Source organism: Amphiura filiformis, chromosome 19, assembly GCF_039555335.1.
Source record: "Amphiura filiformis chromosome 19, Afil_fr2py, whole genome shotgun sequence".
Taxonomy (NCBI): domain Eukaryota; kingdom Metazoa; phylum Echinodermata; class Ophiuroidea; order Amphilepidida; family Amphiuridae; genus Amphiura; species Amphiura filiformis.
This window is the reverse complement of record NC_092646.1, coordinates 36,759,465-36,782,755: the sequence shown is the minus strand read 5'-3', so window position 1 is coordinate 36,782,755 and position 23,291 is coordinate 36,759,465. Positions and strand designations below refer to the sequence as shown.

Sequence of the window (23,291 nt, the reverse complement as noted above, 5' to 3'; positions counted from 1 at the left end):
GGTCATATATTTTAAAATGCTCAAGATTCTGAACCAGTAGGTCTCAGAGTTTAGAAAACACCAACAAACAGTGTACGGACGCTGCTTTTGAGTCAAGCCAAATTATTCCTATTTCAGCAACAGACTAACTAGGCCTAAGCAGTTTATGTGGGTGAGAAGAAATTCTACAATTATATTTTGCAAAGTAACTGAACATAAATGCAGGATTCCCAACCTCATAGCAACATTTTGGGAGAGGCAGATAATGCTCACCTAAGGCAAGCCCATGCTCGAACTCTCGCAGATCGTATCTTCCGGCTGACAGCGCAAACCGCTCGGCCACGTACCTCACCTTTAATATGATTTGATCTGATCTGATTTGTTTGGGTTTTGACAACCCTGGATAACCCAAGAAAGCCTTTGTTGAAGCTTATTTCCATTGAAGTCTATTTGAACACCAGGACGGGTTGGGAACAGTCAGGAGTACTTTCATGATTCATTTACCCAATTCTAAACGAGCCATGTGGAGAGCGGAGATCTGAATTTAAGAGGTTGTCAATTAATTTCAGGCAGTTTTTGTTACCAAGACAATAGCCCAGCAAATCTCCACGATTGGAAGTAGGGAAAAGGGTATACCGTAAAAACACAAAAGTGTCGATATACATAGTAGTTATACAAACAAGTAAACCTGCAAATGTGTGTCTCAACTCATTTAGCTCAGTTGGTAAAGTGCCGGACTTTGGTACAATGTCGAGTTTTTACGGTATACGGTGACTCCGTATGTGACTCAGTCTTCCATCATTATTAAAACTATAAAACTATAGAGCTATATTATTTTAAAATATACAGCTCAATGATTAAAACTGGTATTATTTTCTCACCTCCCTTTGGTTCATTAGGTAACTCAGTATAGTATTGAATTCTTTCCACCGCATTCATCATGATTTCAGTTTCACCGGAGTAGAGAATTATTTTCCCCAACAATTCTGGAAGCTGTACGATTGAAATACTATTGTTACATACATTTTAGGATGTATACATTTCAACACAATGTTTGTTAAAAGGGTGTTGTTTAAAAAAATGTCGAAGTTCACGCTGCATGACGTTTGTTGTCGGCAACATCATGTGCAATTTAACTTTGTTTAATTTTGTTTTTTATGTATCAAAAATTCATTTCAATATCCACTGTCCCACCTACTCCAATTGGATTTGTTGAGGGGTAAGTGGTACACCATACTAAATAATTGGCTCATTTACATAAACTGGCCTCAAAAAGAAACTTATAATTTTTCACAAGGTCATATCTTAAAATCCTGTTCATAAAAATAAATAAAAATTACACACAGGATACTTCAATACCCTACTCTAAACACTGGTCAGTAACCAAACAGTTGTACAACTGACACAACAGCAAAATGCACTGACAAGGAACAGCTTCCTGGACCACATTCGCAGCCCAATAATTGGCACCCAACACAAAAAATCTGTGAGTAAATGGAATAGTGTGGAACACGACCTGTTTCTTTTAGAAAGTGTGTGAAAAGCAGAAGCAGAATCCGTTCCACTTACTCTTTGGAAATAATCACCTGTGGAAGGATCTTGTACGCATTCTCACAGATTTCTTTTGCTGGGTTCCAATTATTCGCCTGTGAATGTGGTCCCGGAAGCTGTTCCGTGTCAGTTCATTTTACTGTTGTGTCAGTTGGACAACTGCTTGGTTTCTGACATCTGTCTAGAGTAGAGTATTGTTAAGTAATCCTGTGTGTAATCTTTGTTCATTGTTATGGACAGGACTTTAAGATATGACCTTGTGAAAAAGTTTCTTTTTGAGGCCAGTTTATTTACGTAAAAAGCTTTCTTTTTATGGTAAATAAAACATATTATCTCTCAATATTGGTCCACACTTCTCAGCAATACGATTTTCAAATAGTTGGCAATCATATCCTTAAACAAGTATAATTCCTCGAAGTTGGCACCACATCAAGGTAGCGTTGCTCTCAAACATCTTCCGCGGTTTTGTCTATGAAACTATAAAATATATATTTGCGATGGGGCAAGTGAGACATTCGGTATCGTATAGCAGATCTAATGCTGCAATGACGAATAATATAATATTAAAGTGTTCTACTTACCCCACAGTCCCATTTACCCCATCTGACCCTACAGTTTGATCAGCTCGTAATCGGCGGGCCTTATAACATCGCGGATTAATATCAATATATTTTATTTTGAGAATTGCCTTATGACATCTCGTCAGAAGCGTCACAAATTATAAATTGAAGACCGATACTTTGTCTGCTTTATTTAACACACGCAATACAGACCATACAACTACTTTACTCTTAACGTGGGTCTACTAAGCCTAACAATTCCCGCCGATTACGAGCTGGTCAAAGTAAGCGGAGGCAAATATAACAAGTTGGATGTACAGTAATTATATATAACTCAATTTATCTGAGGTAAACTTAGTTCATCAAGACATAGTGCAAATCATAGTTTTCTCAGATAAACGGAGTTTATCAGGTGAAAGTTATAGCATTGCTGTTTGATACCGATAGACGTCCCCACCCCCAAATTGCCAAAGGCCAAACAATTTTCCTATTTTACCCAAAAGACCCATTTGCGAGCATAGAAAATAGAGGTTTTGTGCCTTTTCAGTCAAAAAACGTCAAAAGTTTTTTTCAATAACCGCCCCAAGTCCACTTGTTCAATATCACCCCCACCCTATAAATCATGGTTACGGGCCTGCTGTGTTGTGTGACAAACATAATTTATCTGAGAAAAACTAAACTGGCCTCAAAAAGAAACTTACAATGTTTCACAAAGTCATATCTTAAAATCCTGTCCATAAAAATGAACAAAAATTGCACACAGGACTACTTCAATACTCTACTCCTCTAAACACTGGTCAGTAACCAAACAGTTGTCCAACTGACACAACAGCAAAATGCACTGACATGGAACAGCTTCTTGGACCACATTCACAGCCCAACAACTGGCACCCAACCCAAGAAATCTGCGAGTAAATGGAATAGTGTTGAACAAGACCTGTTTCTTGAAGAAAGTGTGTGAAAAGCAGAAGCAGCCCGTTCCACACTATTCCACTTACTCTTTGGAAATATAATTGTGTAAGGATCTTGCACGCATTCTCACAGATTTATTTTGCTGGGTTCCGATTATTCGCCTGTGAATGTGGTCCCGGAAGCTGTTCCGTATCAGTGCATTTTACTGTTGTGTCAGTGTGACAACTGCTTGGTTACTGACATGTGTTTAGAGTAGAGTATTGAAGTAATCCTGTGTGTATTTTTGTTCATTTTCATGGACAGGATTTTAAGATATGAACTTGTGAACAATTATAAGTTTCATTTTGAGGCCAGTTTATGTTTTTCACTTGATAAACTAAGTTTATCTCAAGTGAGAAAAAAATACTTTTGTTTTCCATACAGTTTCGGCAATTCAATTTGTGTTGCCTTTCTCAATGGTGAATGCTAATCGATCTTTGTTGGACGGTATGACGTCATCGCAAGATGATGACTCCTCTGAATTAATTGGTCATAAATGTGACTAAGTTGGAATGCCCCCCGTCACCGTTCATTAGGCTCTCCGTCATATTTAACTGTGATTTCCTCAGGATCCAGATAGATTCCCTTATCCATTTGGTGTTTATTGTGTCCAAAGCAACAATCCTTGGATTGTCTTAGTTAATTAATTGACTTACCAAAAATGCATAAAATAAGACTAATCCGACGGAGCTAGCGTTTAACCTTCCGGTCTCAGCCATAAAAACAGACGTTACACTTGCCATTAACATTAATGTCGCTGATAGAAAACACTGAAAAAACAATTTTACACATCATCATCATAACATTCTATCATCACGCATTGCTAGATTCGTAATAAAAGTACACCCAGGCAGCGGAAAATACAGATTGCTATATACATTTATAATGAAAGTACACACATGAAAGTGGAAAACGCACATTGTAAGATTCGTACTAAAGTGTTTCCAGGAAGGTGCGCATTGTTACATTTAAAATGAAAATCAATACATTTGTAATAAAAGTGCGCCCAGGAATTGGAAATTACACATTGCTAGACTTGCAACCTACTTGCAGTAGTAGTAAAAAAGTGAACGGAAAGCGCACATTGCTAGATTTGTAGCCCTTTTCCCGAGGAAAGGATAAAGGAAGTCGAGCATATTAAGTCCGCCTTAGGACATTGCGGATATCGCAATTGGACTTTTGGCTTGGCAAAAGCCAAGGACAAGCGTAAGAGCATTCCTGACCCTCCTACTACAGCCAATCAAGTAGAGGGCAAGAAATCATGAACTTATATCACCCTCCCCTATATAGAGGGGCTGTCACAGAAACTCCAGCGTATTTTTAAATCTTATGGCGTTGCGACAAGCTTCAGACCACACAATACGCTGAGGAAACTGTTAGTCTCACCTAAGGATCCCACGCCAACAGAGAAAAAATCAGGTGTGGTTTATGAGATCCCCTGCGGCGAGTGTTCAAGTTAGTACATCGGCCAGACCGGTAGACAACTAGGAGAAAGACTGAAGGAGCATAAGTCAACTGCCCCCAGCCGCAAACCCTCTGCTGTCGCAAAGCATAAAACTGAATCCACCAAGGTTTTAGCAAAGGATTTACATGAAAAGTCAGTAACTTACCATTGTATTCCCCATCCATCCATTACACGCAGAAAGGTATAGAAAGGCCGTGTTGTTGACATCGATCCTCTGTAGCAGTTCGTTAAACAAGCGCTCTTGTACTCTAAATTCAATTGATATAAAAATGACATGACGAAACCAATATAGGTGTAACGAGCCTATAAGGCGACGAAAAAAGAAAACCTGTTCCACGGGCCGACGGACCTTTCAAGTAGGGTCGGTCGGTCGAGCGACCCAAAAATCACCAAAATCTGTAAATATTTGCAATTTGGGAAAATACAAAAAAAAATTGTTCCTGAAATTGTCGAAATTTTGGTCGGTATTCATTTGTACAGGAAAATTTTTTTCCCAATTTGTTCAAAATCTGGGTCGGTCGGGCCCGTAGAACAGGGTTTTCTTTTTTCGTCGCCTAATTTTTTTCTAGTACTTTTTGATGAGTTATATAAACCGTCTTAGTGAACTGCAATTTGTTGCAGAGTACTTAAAAGTATAATTACATTGACAGATCGAGTACAGTATTATTATGAACAAAAATGTCGCCAATTTCTGAAGTGAAAAACAAAAAACCTACAACAAATATTTTTAGATAATACCTTCTTATTATTAACTTAGTCGCGCTTCAAACTTAAACTGCTAAAGGCAAGTGAAATAAGTCAGTGACTTACTTGTATGCTCTTATGGTCGATAGGCCTCCCAACGTTTCTGCAAAATGGGCGAATACTGGCGACTTCGTTACGCTGTTAAGACGCTGCAATTCCCTTCAAAACGTAATAGCACAAAAATCGTCAGTTAAAATAAGCAATGATGGGTACGTTAGGCCCTGTATCCATAGGCTGTTCCCTTGTGGCGTGTGCCCTTGTTCCGTGTTCACTTGTTCCCATGTGACCTGCCACACAGCCAACGAACCTTTGTTTTGGTTAGGTTCGTTGTCTGTGTGGCAGGTCACATGGGAACAAGTGAACACGGAACAAGGGCACACGCCACAAGGGAACAGCCTATGGATACAGGGCCTTAAACCTAATCACTAGTTGTGTCTGATGTGCTCTCATTTCATTTAAAATTCATACTCCCTCTGTGGAAGATATTTCCAAAATCTTCCACAGGGGTAGTGTGGATTTCAAATTGAATATTCCATTCTTTGAGAGCTACAATCATCGAAATAAGTCTCGGAACGCTTGTGTAAATAACGGAAAACTCTCACCCCCTCTCCCCCGTTCAATGTTGAGAAATACCAATGTCTTCAGTGGTTTCCCAATGTGTTCCAACATTGATTGATGGGGAGAGGGGAAGGGTAAATCATTGTTGTAGATGTCATGCTTTTCCCAGGCAAAATATACGTCATTTCCATGATCATATGAAATTCTGCACGGAATTTCGACAGAGTATACCAAGCGTTCCAAGGACTTATTTCCAAGATTTAGGTGTGCGATAAAAACAATTCCGTTCTGAATCACTGAATCATTGATAAGCGAGTTTTTCTTTGCCTTTCTTTTTTTCCAGTGTGTCCCACTCCAAAGTGTTCAACATACTGGTAACGCTGCTGTCATTATTGTAGTTGTTCATGGTGAATTTACAATCATGGCGGAAAATGTTGCCACATCAAAGCATTATAATTGGCCAACATTCTTCCCCGCTCCCCTATTGCAATGTTGATTTGGACAACATCGTCATCATAAATTTCTACATTACAGTCTCCCATCATTGAAAGAGATGTATTCCACAAGTTAATGAAGAATGCGGCTGGAAATTTGATTAATCATGGGTTTATTACTCAGACAATCAAAATTGCAAATGAGAAACTTGTAATAATGACTTAGGCTGTTTGGTTATGAGGGTGACGATGTGCAACTATTATTAAAAGATAATGCAGTACTGTGACATATTTAGCTCTGGCGATTACTTGATTTTAACACCAGCACGTGCTGGTGTAGCAACGAATTTCCGCCAGGATTGTAGCTGCTATTCTATGTAATGCTTACAAATGTCTTGATGTCTATTTGGGTGTAGTGGTTCTCCGCTCATGATGCATATTGCAATGTCAAGCTATTATCAATGACGGAGATGAAAATATTTTATCGCGTCTGACGTCATCTGTCAATCAAACTCGAGCACGGTTTGTTTACAAGTGTCGTGATGATGACTTGCTGAACGCGGCGGTATAACCGGGCGCCTCATTGTTTTTGCACCTTCAAACACACAAACCATCTCAAAAGTTAGATCTTTATAGTAGGAAACTTTCTTTTTCGAAGGCACCATGTCAACAATGCCTAGAAATGTTGCTTTTTGCCTTTTAAAAGTACGTAATTTCTCGCCATTTACTGCTATTCCTTTTCTACGATCGGCACCACATAAATCGGCCTTCCTTTTACGCGCTATTAACCAATCAAGGATCGTAATCGACAGTAACGTCAGACGCGATAAAATCTTTATCTCTGTCTTATAGTCTAACTCAATTTGTAGGGTGTGGCTTTAATGTCTAAGGTTGTGAACCAGAGGTTTCTCTTGACCAAAAATAAGCATTTGATTCACATATTTGATGCGTTTTATAGAGAGACCACATCGATCTATCTGTTCTGGTTAAGGTTTTCGTGCATTATTTTAGACAAAGGTGCCAGCCGGGTTTCTGACATTTCTGAAAAGTGACGTGAGCTGAGATATTTGGGTTGAAAAATGCAATTTGTGTGAACCGCTTTTTTACCATAAAAATGCCAATTTTTAAAACAGATATAACTTTGAAAGTAAATGCAGTATGAACTTCATATTTGCCAAAAAAAGTCAATCACGATAAATTCCTGAAACGAAAGGTTTTTGACCTACGACCTCTTGAAAATCAAAGGTTAACATAAAAAGCTCGTTTTGGCAGTTTTGCCATCAAATCGACTGAAAAATGGCGGGAAATGTGGTTGCTATGGTAACTGATTAACCTGTGACTTCTAGTGCAACTATCCTGAAATTGTGGTACCAGTTCGTATAAATAATATCAATTGCAATAAAAACTTGTGTATCGCAAGTAAATAATGAAAAATTGATAATTCGGGGGGAAATCCCTCACCTCGAAGTGATTAATTCTACCACCTAGATGTTTTTTTACTTACATTCTTAAAATAGCGTGGACAAAGGTTTTAACCACATAAAGGTCTAAATTTGACCACAATTTAGGGGCAAGGTGCATAGTTGATATACGGGGTCTCAATTTTGACTACGCTGTTTTAAGAGTGTAACGTTGTATAAATGTAATGCTTGTAATTTAATTAACTTACATATCTATTCGTAGATATTTTAGAGGTCTGGGTTCAAGTCCCCGCACAGGCAGGTATGTCCGGAGTTTTTACTCTGATAAATCTGCCGATATATGCATGTCATGTTTCCATTTGTAAATTCATGTTTAATTGTGCTAGTGTGCCACGTGTATCTATTCTTAGTTTTATTGACATACCTGGTTGATGCGATGAACAACTTGTAAACAAACCAAAAGGCAATAGCTGCAGGTATCATCTCCAACAAGAAAATAGGTTGAACAATGGCAATGGCGAGCAAAAATGAGGGCAGCGAAATACTGTAATAACAGACCGCGGTGAGTGCTTCCAGTAATTTCTGAAACAAGAAAGTCAGTGCACTCAATTTAATCCGATAAAGTAGGCCCTAAGTATGTAGTCAGCAAGCATTATAATGTAATGTAAACGAGTGTAAATGTAATGTAATGTATTAAGTACTTCCATGTAACATAATGTATAATGTAATGTTATGTGATGCAATGCAATGTGATTTAACTTGTAAAATATAATGTATTATCATTCAGTAGACATGAATAACGACATTTCATTGGTTAATAGCCAAATCATATAATTTCGAATTGTTTAACGTTGATAAAACACCGTACATTCTATTACTCTTACGACCCATTATTCAAAATCGCGCACTGTGATTTGTTAAAACACGTCACGTGAGAGCCCATTATTCTGCAATAATGGGTCAAGCGACGTAACACATTCTACGCAAAGCATTACGCTTGGTTACGCGGGCAATATTTCCGCGAAACGCGCTGTCACTTACGCGTACACGCTCCACCTTGAAGTAAACAACTTAAAATACTTTAAATCGCACTATTTTCTGGTAATAGAATAGAAATAAATGTACGTGCAGCATTATCCTGTAAACGCAAATAATGTGCCCTCGGCAGTAAAAACGTTTAAATAATGGGTTCAGCTGCGCCTCACCCATTATTTACGTTTTTACTGCCTCGGACACATTATTTGGGTGTAAAGGATAATGCATTACCCTTAGATTATTAATACATGGAATTTTCCATGCCTGTGCCCTCAGCGTACTTATCTTACGCGCGTAGTTTCTTTTGTGTACGCTCACCTTGTTTGCGCTATTTTTGAGTTTGCTCACGCGGTACCTGACTTAGCGTCGATCCCCTAAGGCAACATGCCATGTTTCCGCGGTATGGCATTACCCTTTATTGCTTAAATATATAGCCGCATTATTCAGCTCTTTATCAGTACCGACAGCAGCGGGCCTGCATACCCGCGTTGTATTGTAAACTGTACTGATCGCGTATGCGGTAGAGACGACAATTACGCGCTACCTCGCGTCACGCGCTAAGTGTGCGTCTCGCGTTGCAATGGCGTGGTAGTTGCATGACGAAAAACTGTAAAAGTATGCATGGAAGAGTTTGGAGTAGGCCTAAGCCTAGTATAACTTGATCATTTTAGGATTGTGGTGTTATTTATCTATTTATTTATTTATTTGTTTATTTATGTTAAATTCATATCTACTGAATGATAAATTCGTTACCCCCTGTTTGTTCATGCAACATCACTGGTTTGAGGTCGTATCACCTCAAATATTTTTCGTATTGCATGAACAAACAGGGGATAACTAATAATGTAACGTTATGTAACACAATACAATTCCATGTAATGTAGCGTAGTGTAATTTAACATAATGTAATGTTATGTCATGTAATATAATGTAATACATGCTTGTAATGTAATATAATGCCATGCAATGCCAAGTAAAGTAATGGCACATTCTCCGATAAAGTGTTCAAAATGCCAAATATGTGTCGCCCATAGTTTCAAGTCGAATTCAGACTTGTTTCGTCAGAAAGAAATAACTTGTATTAATATAACTTATACTTAGGAGTTGCTTTCTAATATGTGTGGGACAAAAGGTTGTAACATGCCTAGAAAGTATAAAACAATAAAGCTGATTATGCATATCCATTGTTTTCCTCCATGTCGCCAGCCAAGGTGCGTTCCGTATAATGTGTCCCTGCTCGCTAAACATGCGCACATATAATGGATTATAGGTACTTTTCATTAGCTGGTATCATGCCCTAATTATAAAGTATAAAACATCACAACACATGTTATTAAATTTTTCCAACATGTCTTTGAGACTATGTCGCCAATATTGTTCACAGATACGTTACCATATTTCTAATGGATAACAATCTGTGAAAATAATTGGCTAGATGGATGTTCTCATATGTGATGGAACAAGCAGGCTCCATAGTTATATTATATATGCGGTACATAACACAGTGCTTTCAAAGTAAAACAAACCAGGTCTATTAATGGCAAAAAGTCAGCTACGTTACCTAAATTCTACTCCCTTCGGAAAAAACGCTGTGATAAATGAAGCCAAATACCATACCAGTACCAGACTTTAGTCCATTGGGTGATGACTGATCAAGTATGGGTATGAAGTCGGTAAGTTTTTACACTAACAATTAAGACAAAGGTGGGAAAGGGCTTCACAGATACGTTACCACAGATACGTTACCCCCAATACGTACAAGTAATATTGCTGAAAAATCACCCATGCATTGTTTTGTGTTCTGAAACTATTAAAGTTTACGATTCTGAATGATTTTCATGAATTCTTCGTGGTTGGCATTTTGTCATTCCTGAGACCAAACTTGAACACTTTATTGGAGAATGGTCCTAATGTAATGTAGTGTAATACCATGCCATGTAATTTTATGTAATGTGACATAATATATATATAAATGTAATATAATATGTCATAATGTAATGTAATGCCATGTATTGCAATGTCATGTAATGTAATATGATGTAACTATATTTTATACAATGTAATTCCTTGTAATGTAGTGTTATTTTGACATAATGTAATGTTATATCATGTACGTTTGTGAAGGTTGTCATTCATCCAGGTATAATCAAATATAAAATTAAACTTTTTAAAACTATTCAACTGGACTCACGGTTTTGAGAGGCAACGGTTTCACACCTTATCCTAAGTGCATCTTCAGGCCGTCTGTTGGTCTGTCGGCAATTGGTCACTGACCAGTGGCGAGATGATGTTGCCAGCGGTCGTAGATTTAGAGCCAAACTTCTTTGGAATGTTCTTAATAACGGAATTGTAGGCCCCCGCCAAGTTGTGACGCAGGCTGCCTCCCCTGTTGAGTGAAGGCTGTTCTTTCTTGACATAGATCGCTTCTTTTACTCCTCTTTCGTGCCACCTGCGCTCCCTGCCTAAGATCACAACGTCCTTGTTGTCGAAGGTGTGATTCGTGCTGTCCAAATGCGTATATACTGCCGAATCCCCACAACTGGTGCTGCGCTGGCACGTCTGTGTTGGTACATACGCTTAGCCAAGGTCTGTTTCGTTTCACCAATGTACAAGTCCTGGCACTTGTTGACCTTGCATTCAATAGCATAGACAATATTGCTCTGTTTGTCTTTGGGTGGCTTGTCTTTTGGATGAACCAGCTTTTGTCTCAAAGAAGTTTGGCTCTAAATCTACGACCGCTGGCAACACCATCTCGCCACTGGTCAGTGACCAATTGCCGACAGACCAACAGACGGCCTGAAGATGCACCTAGGATAAGGTGTGAAACCGTTGCCTCTCAAAACTGTGAGTCCAGTTAAATAGTTTTAACGACTTTAATTTTATAGTTATATCATGTAATGTAATGTGATGTGAACATAATACAAAAACATGCTGTAATGTTATGTATACACATGTAAACAAAAGACATTGGGCTTCCCAAATACAGGTTCACTTGAATGGAATGGGTAAATGGTTTCTTTTTTAGTCTTCTTGAATAATATGTTTGTCAAAAGGCATGTATCAAACTAATGCTTTTCATAGAATATTTACAAAAAACTTTTTACAGAATGCTTTAATTATGCTCAAAATAAGCCTGCTTTACTTACAATATCCACATTATAAGTGTCACTTGACAATCTGTTCATAGTGCGTCCTACTGGCGTTGTGTCGAAAAATCTGTACAAAATATATATAAAAAAGGTATATAGGGCTAATCCTAATTTCGAAAATGATTGGATGGGGAGGGTGAGGAATAAAGAGAAACATAAAAACAAATCACATACAAATAAGAACACACATTTTTAAATGAAAAAAAATATACAAAAACAAAAAATGTTCACATAAACATGATAAATATATAGTTGAACGTTTACCGTAGAGGTGATCCAAAGAGATTCCTGATCATATCCGAATGGATAGTCCTCGCGGCGATAAACATAGCATTAACACCAAGAATAGACATGAAACATGCTGTTACTATAACACCTAGCGTGAGGGATCCATATATAGCGATGTAGTACAGATTATCAACTTCCATTGTCTATATATAAATGAAAAATTAAATTCACAGATTATTATATAATCACTCATTATTTATTATACTGTTCCACATGCACACTGCTGCAAAAAAATACCACATAATACAGATAACCATATGGCCGTACACCACTAATGAGCCGTAAAGTCGGCAAATTGTATTCTGAGGTAGTGTAAAATGTGCATGAATGTCGTATTCATATGTACCTCAATTTGGTGCGACATGTATCTCATTTTGATAGCGCCAGTCAAACACCTTTTAAACCAATCAATAATCCTATTGCTGAAGAGGATAATATGCTTCTACTTATGTCTATAGAATTCATAAATAGCTCTAGTCTTTGTTTGCTTCCTGTTTATGTGGTGGGTTAACCAACAATCAACAATGAGAGGACATTCTTGAACCTCGTTGACTTGGGGATGATTTGAAATGACCGCCAATTATGACTGTTTGATATTTATTACCAGCAATGTGGAAAAAGAGACACATGTAGAACCGATAAAAGTTACAATTTTGTTGAAGGAGCAGAGTTCAACAAACCATAACCCCGCTTCCGAATATCGTTTGTCAAATTCAAAGTCAAATGATATTTTTAAAGCTTATGATATATATTTTCTAAACACAAAAATAAAACAAAATTGACCGGGGTCGACTTTACGGCTCATTCGTGGTGTACGGTCACATATATACAAACTCAATCGTGATATAGAACAATAGGCGAAAAAAATCCCAGTGGAGGGGGGGGTCAAAGTGAAATTTTCGTTTTTTGGCCACAGATTCCATATTACTTACAAACTTTTTACGGGAAAATCAGTGGAGGTGTGCAGGAACATGACTCAACATGTGAGTATACTTCTATTGGGAAAAATGAAGTGATTTGCGAAAAACAGGAAAAAAACCAACTTTGAATGTGATTGGTCAGAAGCCAATAGCGACTGCTTGGTTACCATGGCAACGGTTTTATTACCTTCATAACATGGCCAACATATCCCTACATAAGCACAAACTCACTTGAGATTGTATCATGAAAGGTTTTGGAGATATTTGCAAAAATGTTGGAATTCATGATTTCCCTAAACCTTGCCTTTCGAACCACCTTAACGCTAGCTTTGACCATTTAATTATTTTATTGACATAAATACGGCGCCTCCGCCTAATGAAAATGCGGATACGAGATCCACTTCAAGCGTATATAAACTACTTTGCTTTACATATTCCAATTATCACTTTCTTATACGCACAAGAGCAAATAATTTATCAGTAAAGGGAACTGATTTACACTATATCCTACTATAAGTTTTATATATATTTGTCCGCTACTTTATGAAGTACACGTTAATTTTGAGAATAATAAAACCGTATACATCAAACAACTCACACTATTTGCCGTTACATGGACGTTTACACTAGCTTCAGACCACACGACTAACCAGAAGTTTTTACCGAGACCACCGACGACTTGCGCAACTCGAAATATGAAGAAGGTTAGCAAAACAGGCCAGCCCATAGATTGCACCAGGTATTTATACACACGAAAAGACACTGATCCCCTTTCTAGTTCTTCATCCTGAGTCAGCTGTCCATCGAAATTCAGAGCCTGGTCGCTCGAATAATCTGTCAAGTTTTAAACAATGATAATTGGTTTAAGCTATGTTCATTGGGGAAGTTTGAAAGTCCCATCCGCAATTGAGGACCCTAAAATAATGAATTAGCGTCAGTTTCAGCTACAAAAGGGATTCTTTACACCCTCTATGCATGTACTATTAAAACTACACTAACACCAACTTCTTGCATCAGTATGCTCCGACTATATTTATAAATACGTATTTATAAATACGCACGTGACCACCTCCGCGCTGCCATAACAGTGACCTTCTACATAGCGGATAGTCTTCCTGTACATACAAGGTGGTAAACAACACGATACTATTGTGCAGCAAAATTGTCTATTTTATTTTTCAACTTTGTAATTATATTGTTTTTTCCGTTGATAATTTCAAAATGTTGTTTTTGATAACATAAATTTGATGGTATTTATCTAAAAAGTTCCTATCCTTTTCTATATTGGGGTCTATGGAATGAGGTTTGGTTACGCTTGCTGGTCTTGGTATGTCGTGCCCATGGATCACGTGCGTATTTACAATTACGTATTCATTAATATAGTCGAAGCATAGATAATTGTAATATCTTTATGCAGATCATATTTATTAAGTCCTGGACGTGACCTCCTACTCGAAAATAAAACCATTTTGTAATAATATTTTTGTATTGATTAATGTTTAACACTGACATTGTTTTTAAAATCTTAAAATGAGTACAGGTAATGTACAGATATATAGGGGTTAACGAACTGTCTCCTTACACAATGGCATATATCAGTTAGAGAATAAACGATAGGAATTTTTATTTTGCCTATCCTCTACTGTGTGATAGACGACAGGCAGGTCCAATATTTTGAGTAGTGGATGCCGGCGCAGCCGGTATCCATGCTACGATAGGCAAAATATTGGACCTGCCTGTCGTCTATCATAGGTAGAGGATAGGCAAAATAAAAATTCCTATCGTTTATTCTCATTCTTAGTCAGTTAAATATTATTTTAATAACTGTAAACAATTTTTTTAAAGCAAAAAATAAGTTGCCGTCATAAAAACTCCCCTCATTATAAAATGAACGAAACTTGTTTACAACTTTCACGTATTCTGTTGCGCATACTGCTAGCGCGTCGCGTATTCCGCACTAGTCTACGCATACAGCGCGATACATACGCGCACCTCTACAAGCGTGTAAAGCATTATCAAGACGCATGATGACGTGGGGTCGTCTACGGCCTGATAAACGGCACCCGAAATCTTGCGAGTGTCCAATCAAAAATGTGCCTACGAACTAGACCACTCCCACTGACTAAGAATATGCGTTACCTTTCTGGACGCCTTTTCCAACAGCCTTTTGATGGACCTGCTTCATCAATGCACTCCTTTCCTCTATGAGGTCGGGTTCTGATTCTGAGGCTTCTGATTCAGACTCGCCCATTTCTACCAGGGATTGTTCACAACTTGCAAATAGTGTTGGATCTGTAGAACTCACTTCATCGAAGGTGCCGTCGTGGAAAATAACACCATGTTGCATCACTAGTACCTGTGCCGGTCGATTGGCCATAACAATTGCGCGGAATTTGCGTTTGTACATGTATACAAAAAACATCGACGTTAAAGAATTAGTACTAATATAATATGAGTAACTAAAATATTTGGTTATCATTTTGAATTACGTCTCATTCTACCATGTTCGGGAAGCCTTTCACATTCAAAACTTGAATACGATTTTCACAATCATTACGTAAGAGTTACGACGCCTAAATCGACGCCTGAATCGGCGTCAAACCGATGCGCGCAATGTTACTGCGCGCTTTAAGGCATGAAAATACACAGAAACGTCCTTATCTCAACGATAAGCACGCAAAGGTTTGTGGAATTTATCTTAAGGCGACGAAAAAAGAAAACCCTGTTCTACGGGCCCGACCGACCCAGATTTTGAACAAATTGGGAAAACATTTTTCCTGTATAAATGAATACCGACCCAAATTTCGACAATTTCAGGAACAACATTTTTTTAATGTATTTTCCCAAATTGCAAATATTTGCAGATTTTGGTGATTTTTTGGGTCATTTCAAAACAAACAAAAAAGCCCGACCGACCGACCCTACTTGAAAGGTCCGTCCGCCCGTAGAACAGGATTTCTTTTTTTCGTCGCCTAAAGGAGAATTTCTTTTTCTCATAACGACGAACCCATATAACTATAATGGGTCCCTTTGTATTTTACTGACAATAAGGGTGACGTTTTAGAATAGTTAGCAGTGCAAAACCGATGATCGCCACCCACGCTTGGCGAATCGCCTAAGGCAATTGTTGTGTTTCACTGTAATTGATAAACGTTTTTATCTATATTTTTTAATCTATATATGGATGGTTTATAGTAAACTTGTATTCAGCATGCAGAAGTCACGCCAATATTACTAGCACGTTTGTAGCCTAAACACTATGGACCACAAGAGCCTCATCCCAATGGTACAGTTCAATAACCTCAATTAAACAATTATAGTGCAAAATTTGACCTTAAAGTTGCAAGAGTATGAGTTTTGTACTCAAAATTTCAAAGGTCATGCAAAGAATGTACAAATGTATTGGGGTTAAAGAACTGTGCCCTGCTAGATGTGCATGTTGTGGATCCTAGTGAAATCTTTATAATTACGCAAATTAGGCTCTACGTTAAATTGGTCTTTCAGCGTTACCAGAGCCTCGATAGGTACCGATGACACTATCTACCGTAACCGGTTTAAGTGTTTCGAGCATATCACTATCGTTTTTACATCTGGATTTTTTCACACTGTTCACAAAGTGTAATAGCAAGCTTATCAATTTATGGTAAAACAATCGTGATAATCGAAGTGTCCAACTGACAAGGTCCAGATCAGTTTAAAAAGCAAAACATTGGATATGTAAGGACAAGGTCACCTGCCCACTAGTCCAAACATTTAGTAATAATAATAGATACTGCACAAAACAAATATTGGCCAAACTTGGCCTGGTCAACAACGTAAAAAATTATAATAAACGGGGATTTGGACGAGCCAGCTGGAGGAATGGCGGCTATTCACTACTTGTACGGTTCCACCATTATGTACTATGTGCTAAGATAAGCTCGAACTGACATCACTTAAAAGGAATAATTACATAACTTTACACCAATGTAATATGAGTAATACGACTTGTTCGCTTCTCATTCATGTGTGCTGCCAGTTCGAGGCTCTCCTCGAACATTGTGCATAATGGCGAAACCGTGCAAGTAGTGAATATGCAAATTAGGAGATTGATGTTTACATTCCGAGACGTCACTTTCTATTTAAATTATTTGTGCTAAAACGAAAAACATTTTTTATTATATTATAAGTCCCATAACAGCTGTGGTGTTGTATTTTTCTGGCGAACCCCTGCTGACATTGGCTTCATAAGCTGTATTTTCACTCGTAAGCGTAACATGACAACGACAGTTCTTGTCGCAATTTCGCCATTTTTATTTTCACACACGATTTGTTCTTTTCAGGTCATTTAGCAGATACGTTTACAAAGAACACCAGCTGAAGTCTTCTACGAAATACGCATTTACAGAAAACGTTTATTTTATGATATTGAGACACTTTTACCTTGTCCGCGTTATGCAAGAACTGCAACTGATGCGTTACCAAGACAACGGTCTTGCCCTCCTTAATAAGAATTTCAATGATACCTTCTTTGAATAGATGACCTCCAACATGGACATCAAGAGCAGATAATGGATCATCCTAATATCAGACATATAGGGTTAGTATTACTAAATAATACCATAATCACATACATGATTTCATTGCCTTAATTGCCCAAGAAGGTGGCAGAGCTGGTGTTCTACCAATGAACTATTTCTCCCTCTTAAATTTGTAGACGTTGAGTGCTAAATGATCGACCAAAAAATGAAAATGTTTTGCCCTACAAAAGCAACTGATTGACTTATTATGTGAAATGCCTTACCTGAACATTCAATACACCTCTTTCGTAATTGACCACTTCGCTGCCGTTGGTGGCGTTTGGCTTCGGAGCCCGTATTTTTTTAGAATAAGCACTCCTGGATATTCTGTGAATGTTACTCAGGGAAAAATTTACCTTATGCAGTAGCAGTATAAGGTGCTCTGCAGTCTCTGGACATGAGACCAGATTTTGAACGCTCAACCATCCCACTTTCCTCAGAGCATATGGATGGCGTTGTTTGCAACCCCATCTGTTTAATGCCATAGTTTAGCCAGATATGTAGCTCGCCCCGAGTAAAATATTGACTTTTGTATCAGTTATAGCCTTCTAATAAGCGCAATCGAATCTCTGTATACAATAGCCATACTATAGGGCCTTTTAAACACACTATATCCGAGAACCGCTAAACCCACTAACCGCTCCACCCTTTTTTGGGGGGGGGGGGGGAATTAGCAGTCACTGGGTTTAGCAGTTCTCTGGATATAGTCAGGTTTTATGATATAGCATGGTTTTGGATCACCACAGTCAAAAGGTCCTATACTAGTAGGGCTAGTATACAAATCGGATAATTTACCAAAAAGTTACGTATTTGCACTTAGTCGTAAGTTTTTAATAATATTTTTTATTCCCACTGGAAGAACAAGCCGGTACTTCATAAAATATCTGCAGAGGATTTATTGATTATTATCGATACGGTGATGGTCCTTAATCAGCTCGTAATAGCCGGGAAATGTTAAGCCTTTACCACTACGCCGAAAAGTAGACCCACGTTAAAAGTGCTATTAGTTGACCTGTCTGGTCTTTATTTTGTGTGTTTAAGACAGTAGACAAAGTATAGGACTTGAATTAATAATTCGTGATGCGTCTGGCGAGATGTCACAATAAAATTCTAAAAATAAAATATTTTGATATTAATCTGCAATGTTATAAGGCCCGCCGATTACGAGCTGATCAAAGTAATGTCTACTAACCAAGAGTACGGTCTCTTTTTCAGAATACATAGCTCTAGCCACACTAACTCTTTGTTTCTGTCCTCCACTCAAGTTGATGCCCTTTTCTCCAATCTCGGTCAAATCTCCTGCTGGAAGAATGTCAATGTCTTGTTGAAGTGCGCATGCGTCTATAATCTGCTTGTATCTGAGGGACAGAAGACAATAATATACCGGTAATTACGTCATGCCCTTAGCTTTGTGCAACAGGCACAGTAAAGTGCATTCACCCCTCTCCTCCCTACGCCACAATTAACATCGGCTGGCCCAATTTTCCTAGTCCATCTAAAAGAACCCAATAGATAGCACAACACGTGGATGGTCATGGTAACGCACTCGTGAAGCCTTTAACGATACTAAAATTAAAATTATCGATTAATCAATACAAAAGAACAACATATATCACTAGGCCCAAGGAGCTTCTATAGGAAGGAGAGAAAATAGATTACGTAGCGCATTGTTCTTTTGATGCCGATTTGATTTGCCGACAGGCTATTCTTTAAAGTGGTACCATTGTTTGGAACAAAGGAGTTCCGCCATTAGATTGGTCACTGATCCGACATCATATTAACGCTTTACCTGGCTTGTGACTGTCAAATAAGTGGTTAATAGAAAGTTATGTGTAAGCGCACCACTTGGGAAAAAGGTACCATTGTTCTTAGTATCCCAATGGTGTGTTTTGTGCGGCCTCAATCCTATAATTTATAAAGCATGCTTTAGCTGTCAATGTACTATTCTTTAAAAAGACTAACAAAGTGACTTTCGTTTTGTACTTTAATGTATAAGAAACTCCTGCAATTAAACCTATTCAAATGTTTCAAAACAATGTTCTCCTTTATAGAGAAAACTTTGAAATCGTGAACTTTAGTTCATATTAACCTTGTTTCGTTGTACGGCTTCCCGAATAGTATATTTTCCTTCAGCGATGCGTTGACAATCCATGCTGTTTGTGCAGAATATGCCACTCCATTTTTTTCACTGCTTCAAAAGAAAAAATTACAGAGATCAGGTCAAATTATCACGATATGCTTACTAACGTTATACAAATATTTGCATGTCATGTATGTGTAAGAATATTTTGACTGATCTGAAAAGTGGAGAGCGTGCCGCATTGTACTTTAAACCTTCGGAATCTTTTTTTCCTTATAATTGAATACCTGAGTGGAAGAAGGGCCCAACTCCATCAAAACTGTTTTTGAGATATTAAGAAAAAACTGAATATTTGGAAAAGTTTTAAAGACAGAATGTTTTCATCTTCAGAGGACCTTTAATACATGAACATACAATACTACATACATTCGAAATTAAATATGATGTTTCCATGGCAACGGTACAGGTCTTAATACGAGCTGGAGTTGGGCCCTTCTTCCACTAATATACTGCAAGTGCCAGTTCCGTGAGCAAATATGGTATAAATAGCCACAGAAAATTGATAATTATCCATTAATTGCACAATTAGAAGCATGTAATATGTTAGCAAGAAAGTTTATTGTAGTGAAAAGCAGATTTCATGGGTGAACAAAATTTCTCTTATATTCCAATATTTGTGGAAGAAGGGCCCAACTCCATGGAGTTGGGCCTTTCTTCCATAAAACCATAATGAAGTGTACATGGAAGACTATTTGGAGAGTGGATTTTGACTCATCTTTCACACACAAGGAAGAACAGTCTGTTGGCAATAGAATGTTGGGTCAAACTCATTTTTGTAAAAAAATGGAGTTGGGCCCTTCTTCCACTCAGGTATTCAATTATACAAACGGTTAACAGTGTGATGTGCCCTGGGTAATTTAATTGACTTTATTTTTTATCTTTGTTTACAATTAAAATCTATTTCATGAGATATTTTAGGAATTCCTCTCTCATGCATAAAGTTGAGCAACAACAAATTGAATTATTTCTAATTTTGGATAGTTGGGAATTCCCATTTCTAAACTGTTCAGTGTATTACACCATTAGGGGAATCCCCGACATTGTAAAGTGAAAATGACATCATGTTGGGAAAAACCCACAAGAAGTGATGTAATGTGAAAGGTTAATGTTTATAATTGTTCTTGGGAATTCCAAAGATTACATCATGTGTTGTAAAATAGCAATTGGCTATTAATATAATGGGATTTTCCAGTGCTTGGTATATATGAACATGTAAACATGATTCGACACAGTTACCAGTGTTGTTGTGGATTAGCTAACGTGCTTACAGTTCATTTCCATCAAAGTAAGGAAATTGAGAACCAGAAATATTTTATGTATTCAATGGACTACTGTCGGAGCAAGTAATGTCGGGGAAGATCTAGTTTACGTCAAAGTGCGAACCTTTTCCAGACAGGAATATACGCTTCTGTCGACTTGCTGAACCCTGGTTTATGAAGCAACACATCTGTCAATGTAAGTGGAAACAGAGGGACTGTATGCGACACACGCATGTTTTCTGAAGAAATTGTACAGGGTGTCCCCCCCCCCCAAAAAAAAGAGGCCCCTCATTGCGCCCTCTTTTTCTCCTATTTCTGAAAAGTTGATTAAATATATTTTGATATGTAAAGAAACCTTTAATCGTTAGCTTTAATAAACCGAAACAATTATTTCAATCGGCTCACAACTTTTGAAGATATGCTCTTTTGAATAAAAGTCCCCGTTTTTCACTCTGTCCACGGATAGCAAACAGAATGGTTGGGATGGCTCATGCTGTGGAGTGGCCTGCACGATCACCAGACCTCACACCACTTTTTTTTCCTGAATGCATTCGCAAGTATCCGGCGCAAAAGGATGGTACGCAACGCAATTGATGCAATGAGGACCTAGGGCTGAAACCTGTATTCGCCAAGGAGGCAACTAGGTAGAGGGCAGAGCAGCACAGTAAACTCAGTTCAGAAGAACCAAGGACAAACCAAACAGCCTTTAAGGGCTACCTTTTATCCTAAAAAGAGAAATGACTGTTGTAAATAAAAAAGAAATCAAGAAACAACAAAGTAAGAAATTAAGAAACATAATAAAACAAATCAAGCAAAAATAAGTAATTGCAAGTAAAGCAAAAGAAGTCCCATTCGGCATTCATTTTACCCAAAAATTAATGACACTATTAACAAAATCCATTGCCCATAAACCCACTGGTAAAGCCCATTCCATAAATAAGTTATTTTATAAAGTTATCATTGAGGAATATTTGATATTCATGCATGGTATGTGTACTCCTTTTCAATCTTTGAAGTAGCCAAACCTTCTCCGTGTACAGAGTGAAAAACGGGTACATTTCTTTAAAAGAGCATATCTTCAAAAGTTGTGAAAGGATTGATAAAATTGTTTTGGTTTATTAAAGCTAACGACTCAAGGTTTTTTTACATACCAAAATATATTTGATTAAGTTTCAGAAATAGGAGAAAAAGAGGGCGCAATGAGGGGCCTCTTTTTTTTGGGGACACCCTGATAGGGGAAAATGGCACCATTTTGGAGATCGACAACTGTGCGAGGATTTTATGCAAATGATATCAGTGGCCTTCGCTGAACAGTGATCTTCGCATGACAAGTGAATCAGGATATTCATCACGAACATTGAGAGCATGAACTTTACAATCTACAACAAGAAGGCTGCTGGATAAGTAACATTCATAATAGATGTATTTGATTGTGCATGCATTTAATGTTTATGTATCAAATCATTATATCATATTTTACTTTTGATTAAAAGACTTAGTGTGTTTTGTTGGGTATTCAGAAGTGAATTTGGGAAAAATGTGTTTTGGCCTTGAGTCAGATTAAAGACTCTCAACAAACAGAAATGGTACTTTGTGCTTCTAAGAACTATTCATAACACCATGAAATTTTATCAGTTTCGCCGTCAAGCCATGATTAAAGGAGCAAATTAGGAAAAGTGATCTCGCCCGGGAATTGAACCCAGGACCTCTGGTTTATGAGACCAGCGACCAGCGCCTTAACCCCTTTGTCATGGGAGCTTCATGATTAGGCACACTGTGAATTAAACCTATATTTGGTCACTCAACCTACCTCCTTCGAGCAAGTCATCCCATAATTGCTAGGGATTGACAAGCGTAAATTGAGCCGTCCTCACTGCAGAGGAACATAATATGTAAAATGGTGTCTTTTTTCGACGGGAATAAGCAAACTATGATGAAATTTTATCAGATTCGCCGTCGAGTTATAATTAAAGGAGGAAATAGGAAAAGTGATGCCGCCCGCGAATTGAACCCAGGACCTGCTTACTCATGGCTCGACGGCGAAACTGATAGAATTTAATCATAGTTTGCTTATTCCCGTCGAAAAAAGCCACCGTCTAAGTATTTATTAATTACCACAACCTTAAGAACGAGCTGCTATTTCATAGCATCGCGTAGCCTACTATATAACGCAACTTCTCTCTCTAGGCCAAAGGGTCGCTAGTCCGAAACCCAAATTAAGCTCGCTAATCCGAAGGTTCTCTAGTCCGAATATAGAATAAATGTTAGGGTTAGGGTT

At 37.9% G+C, this 23,291-nt stretch overlaps 2 protein-coding genes across 2 annotated transcripts in view; both read right to left on the bottom strand.

Annotated features, from left to right (window-relative positions):
* Window positions 1–21,247, bottom strand: part of LOC140140541 (ATP-binding cassette sub-family C member 9-like) — a 28,424-nt gene extending 7,177 nt beyond the window's left edge. Inside the window, exons 1-13 of the mRNA XM_072162299.1 lie at window positions 21,159–21,247; window positions 19,704–19,805; window positions 18,807–18,972; window positions 17,478–17,615; window positions 15,195–15,411; window positions 13,654–13,889; window positions 12,112–12,278; window positions 11,845–11,914; window positions 8,088–8,245; window positions 5,317–5,409; window positions 4,652–4,754; window positions 3,698–3,811; window positions 861–972 (exon numbers count right to left, since the gene is read on the bottom strand). Coding sequence (XP_072018400.1) covers window positions 861–972; window positions 3,698–3,811; window positions 4,652–4,754; window positions 5,317–5,409; window positions 8,088–8,245; window positions 11,845–11,914; window positions 12,112–12,278; window positions 13,654–13,889; window positions 15,195–15,411; window positions 17,478–17,615; window positions 18,807–18,972; window positions 19,704–19,805; window positions 21,159–21,247 — 1,765 coding nt within the window. The remainder of the gene's footprint in view (window positions 1–860; window positions 973–3,697; window positions 3,812–4,651; window positions 4,755–5,316; window positions 5,410–8,087; window positions 8,246–11,844; window positions 11,915–12,111; window positions 12,279–13,653; window positions 13,890–15,194; window positions 15,412–17,477; window positions 17,616–18,806; window positions 18,973–19,703; window positions 19,806–21,158) is intronic.
* A 1,059-nt stretch (window positions 21,248–22,306) lies between these two features.
* The window catches only part of LOC140140540 (ATP-binding cassette sub-family C member 9-like), a 44,595-nt gene continuing 43,610 nt past the window's right edge, over window positions 22,307–23,291 (bottom strand). Inside the window, exon 16 of the mRNA XM_072162298.1 lies at window positions 22,307–22,406. Within this exon, the coding sequence (XP_072018399.1) occupies window positions 22,307–22,406 (100 nt within the window). The remainder of the gene's footprint in view (window positions 22,407–23,291) is intronic.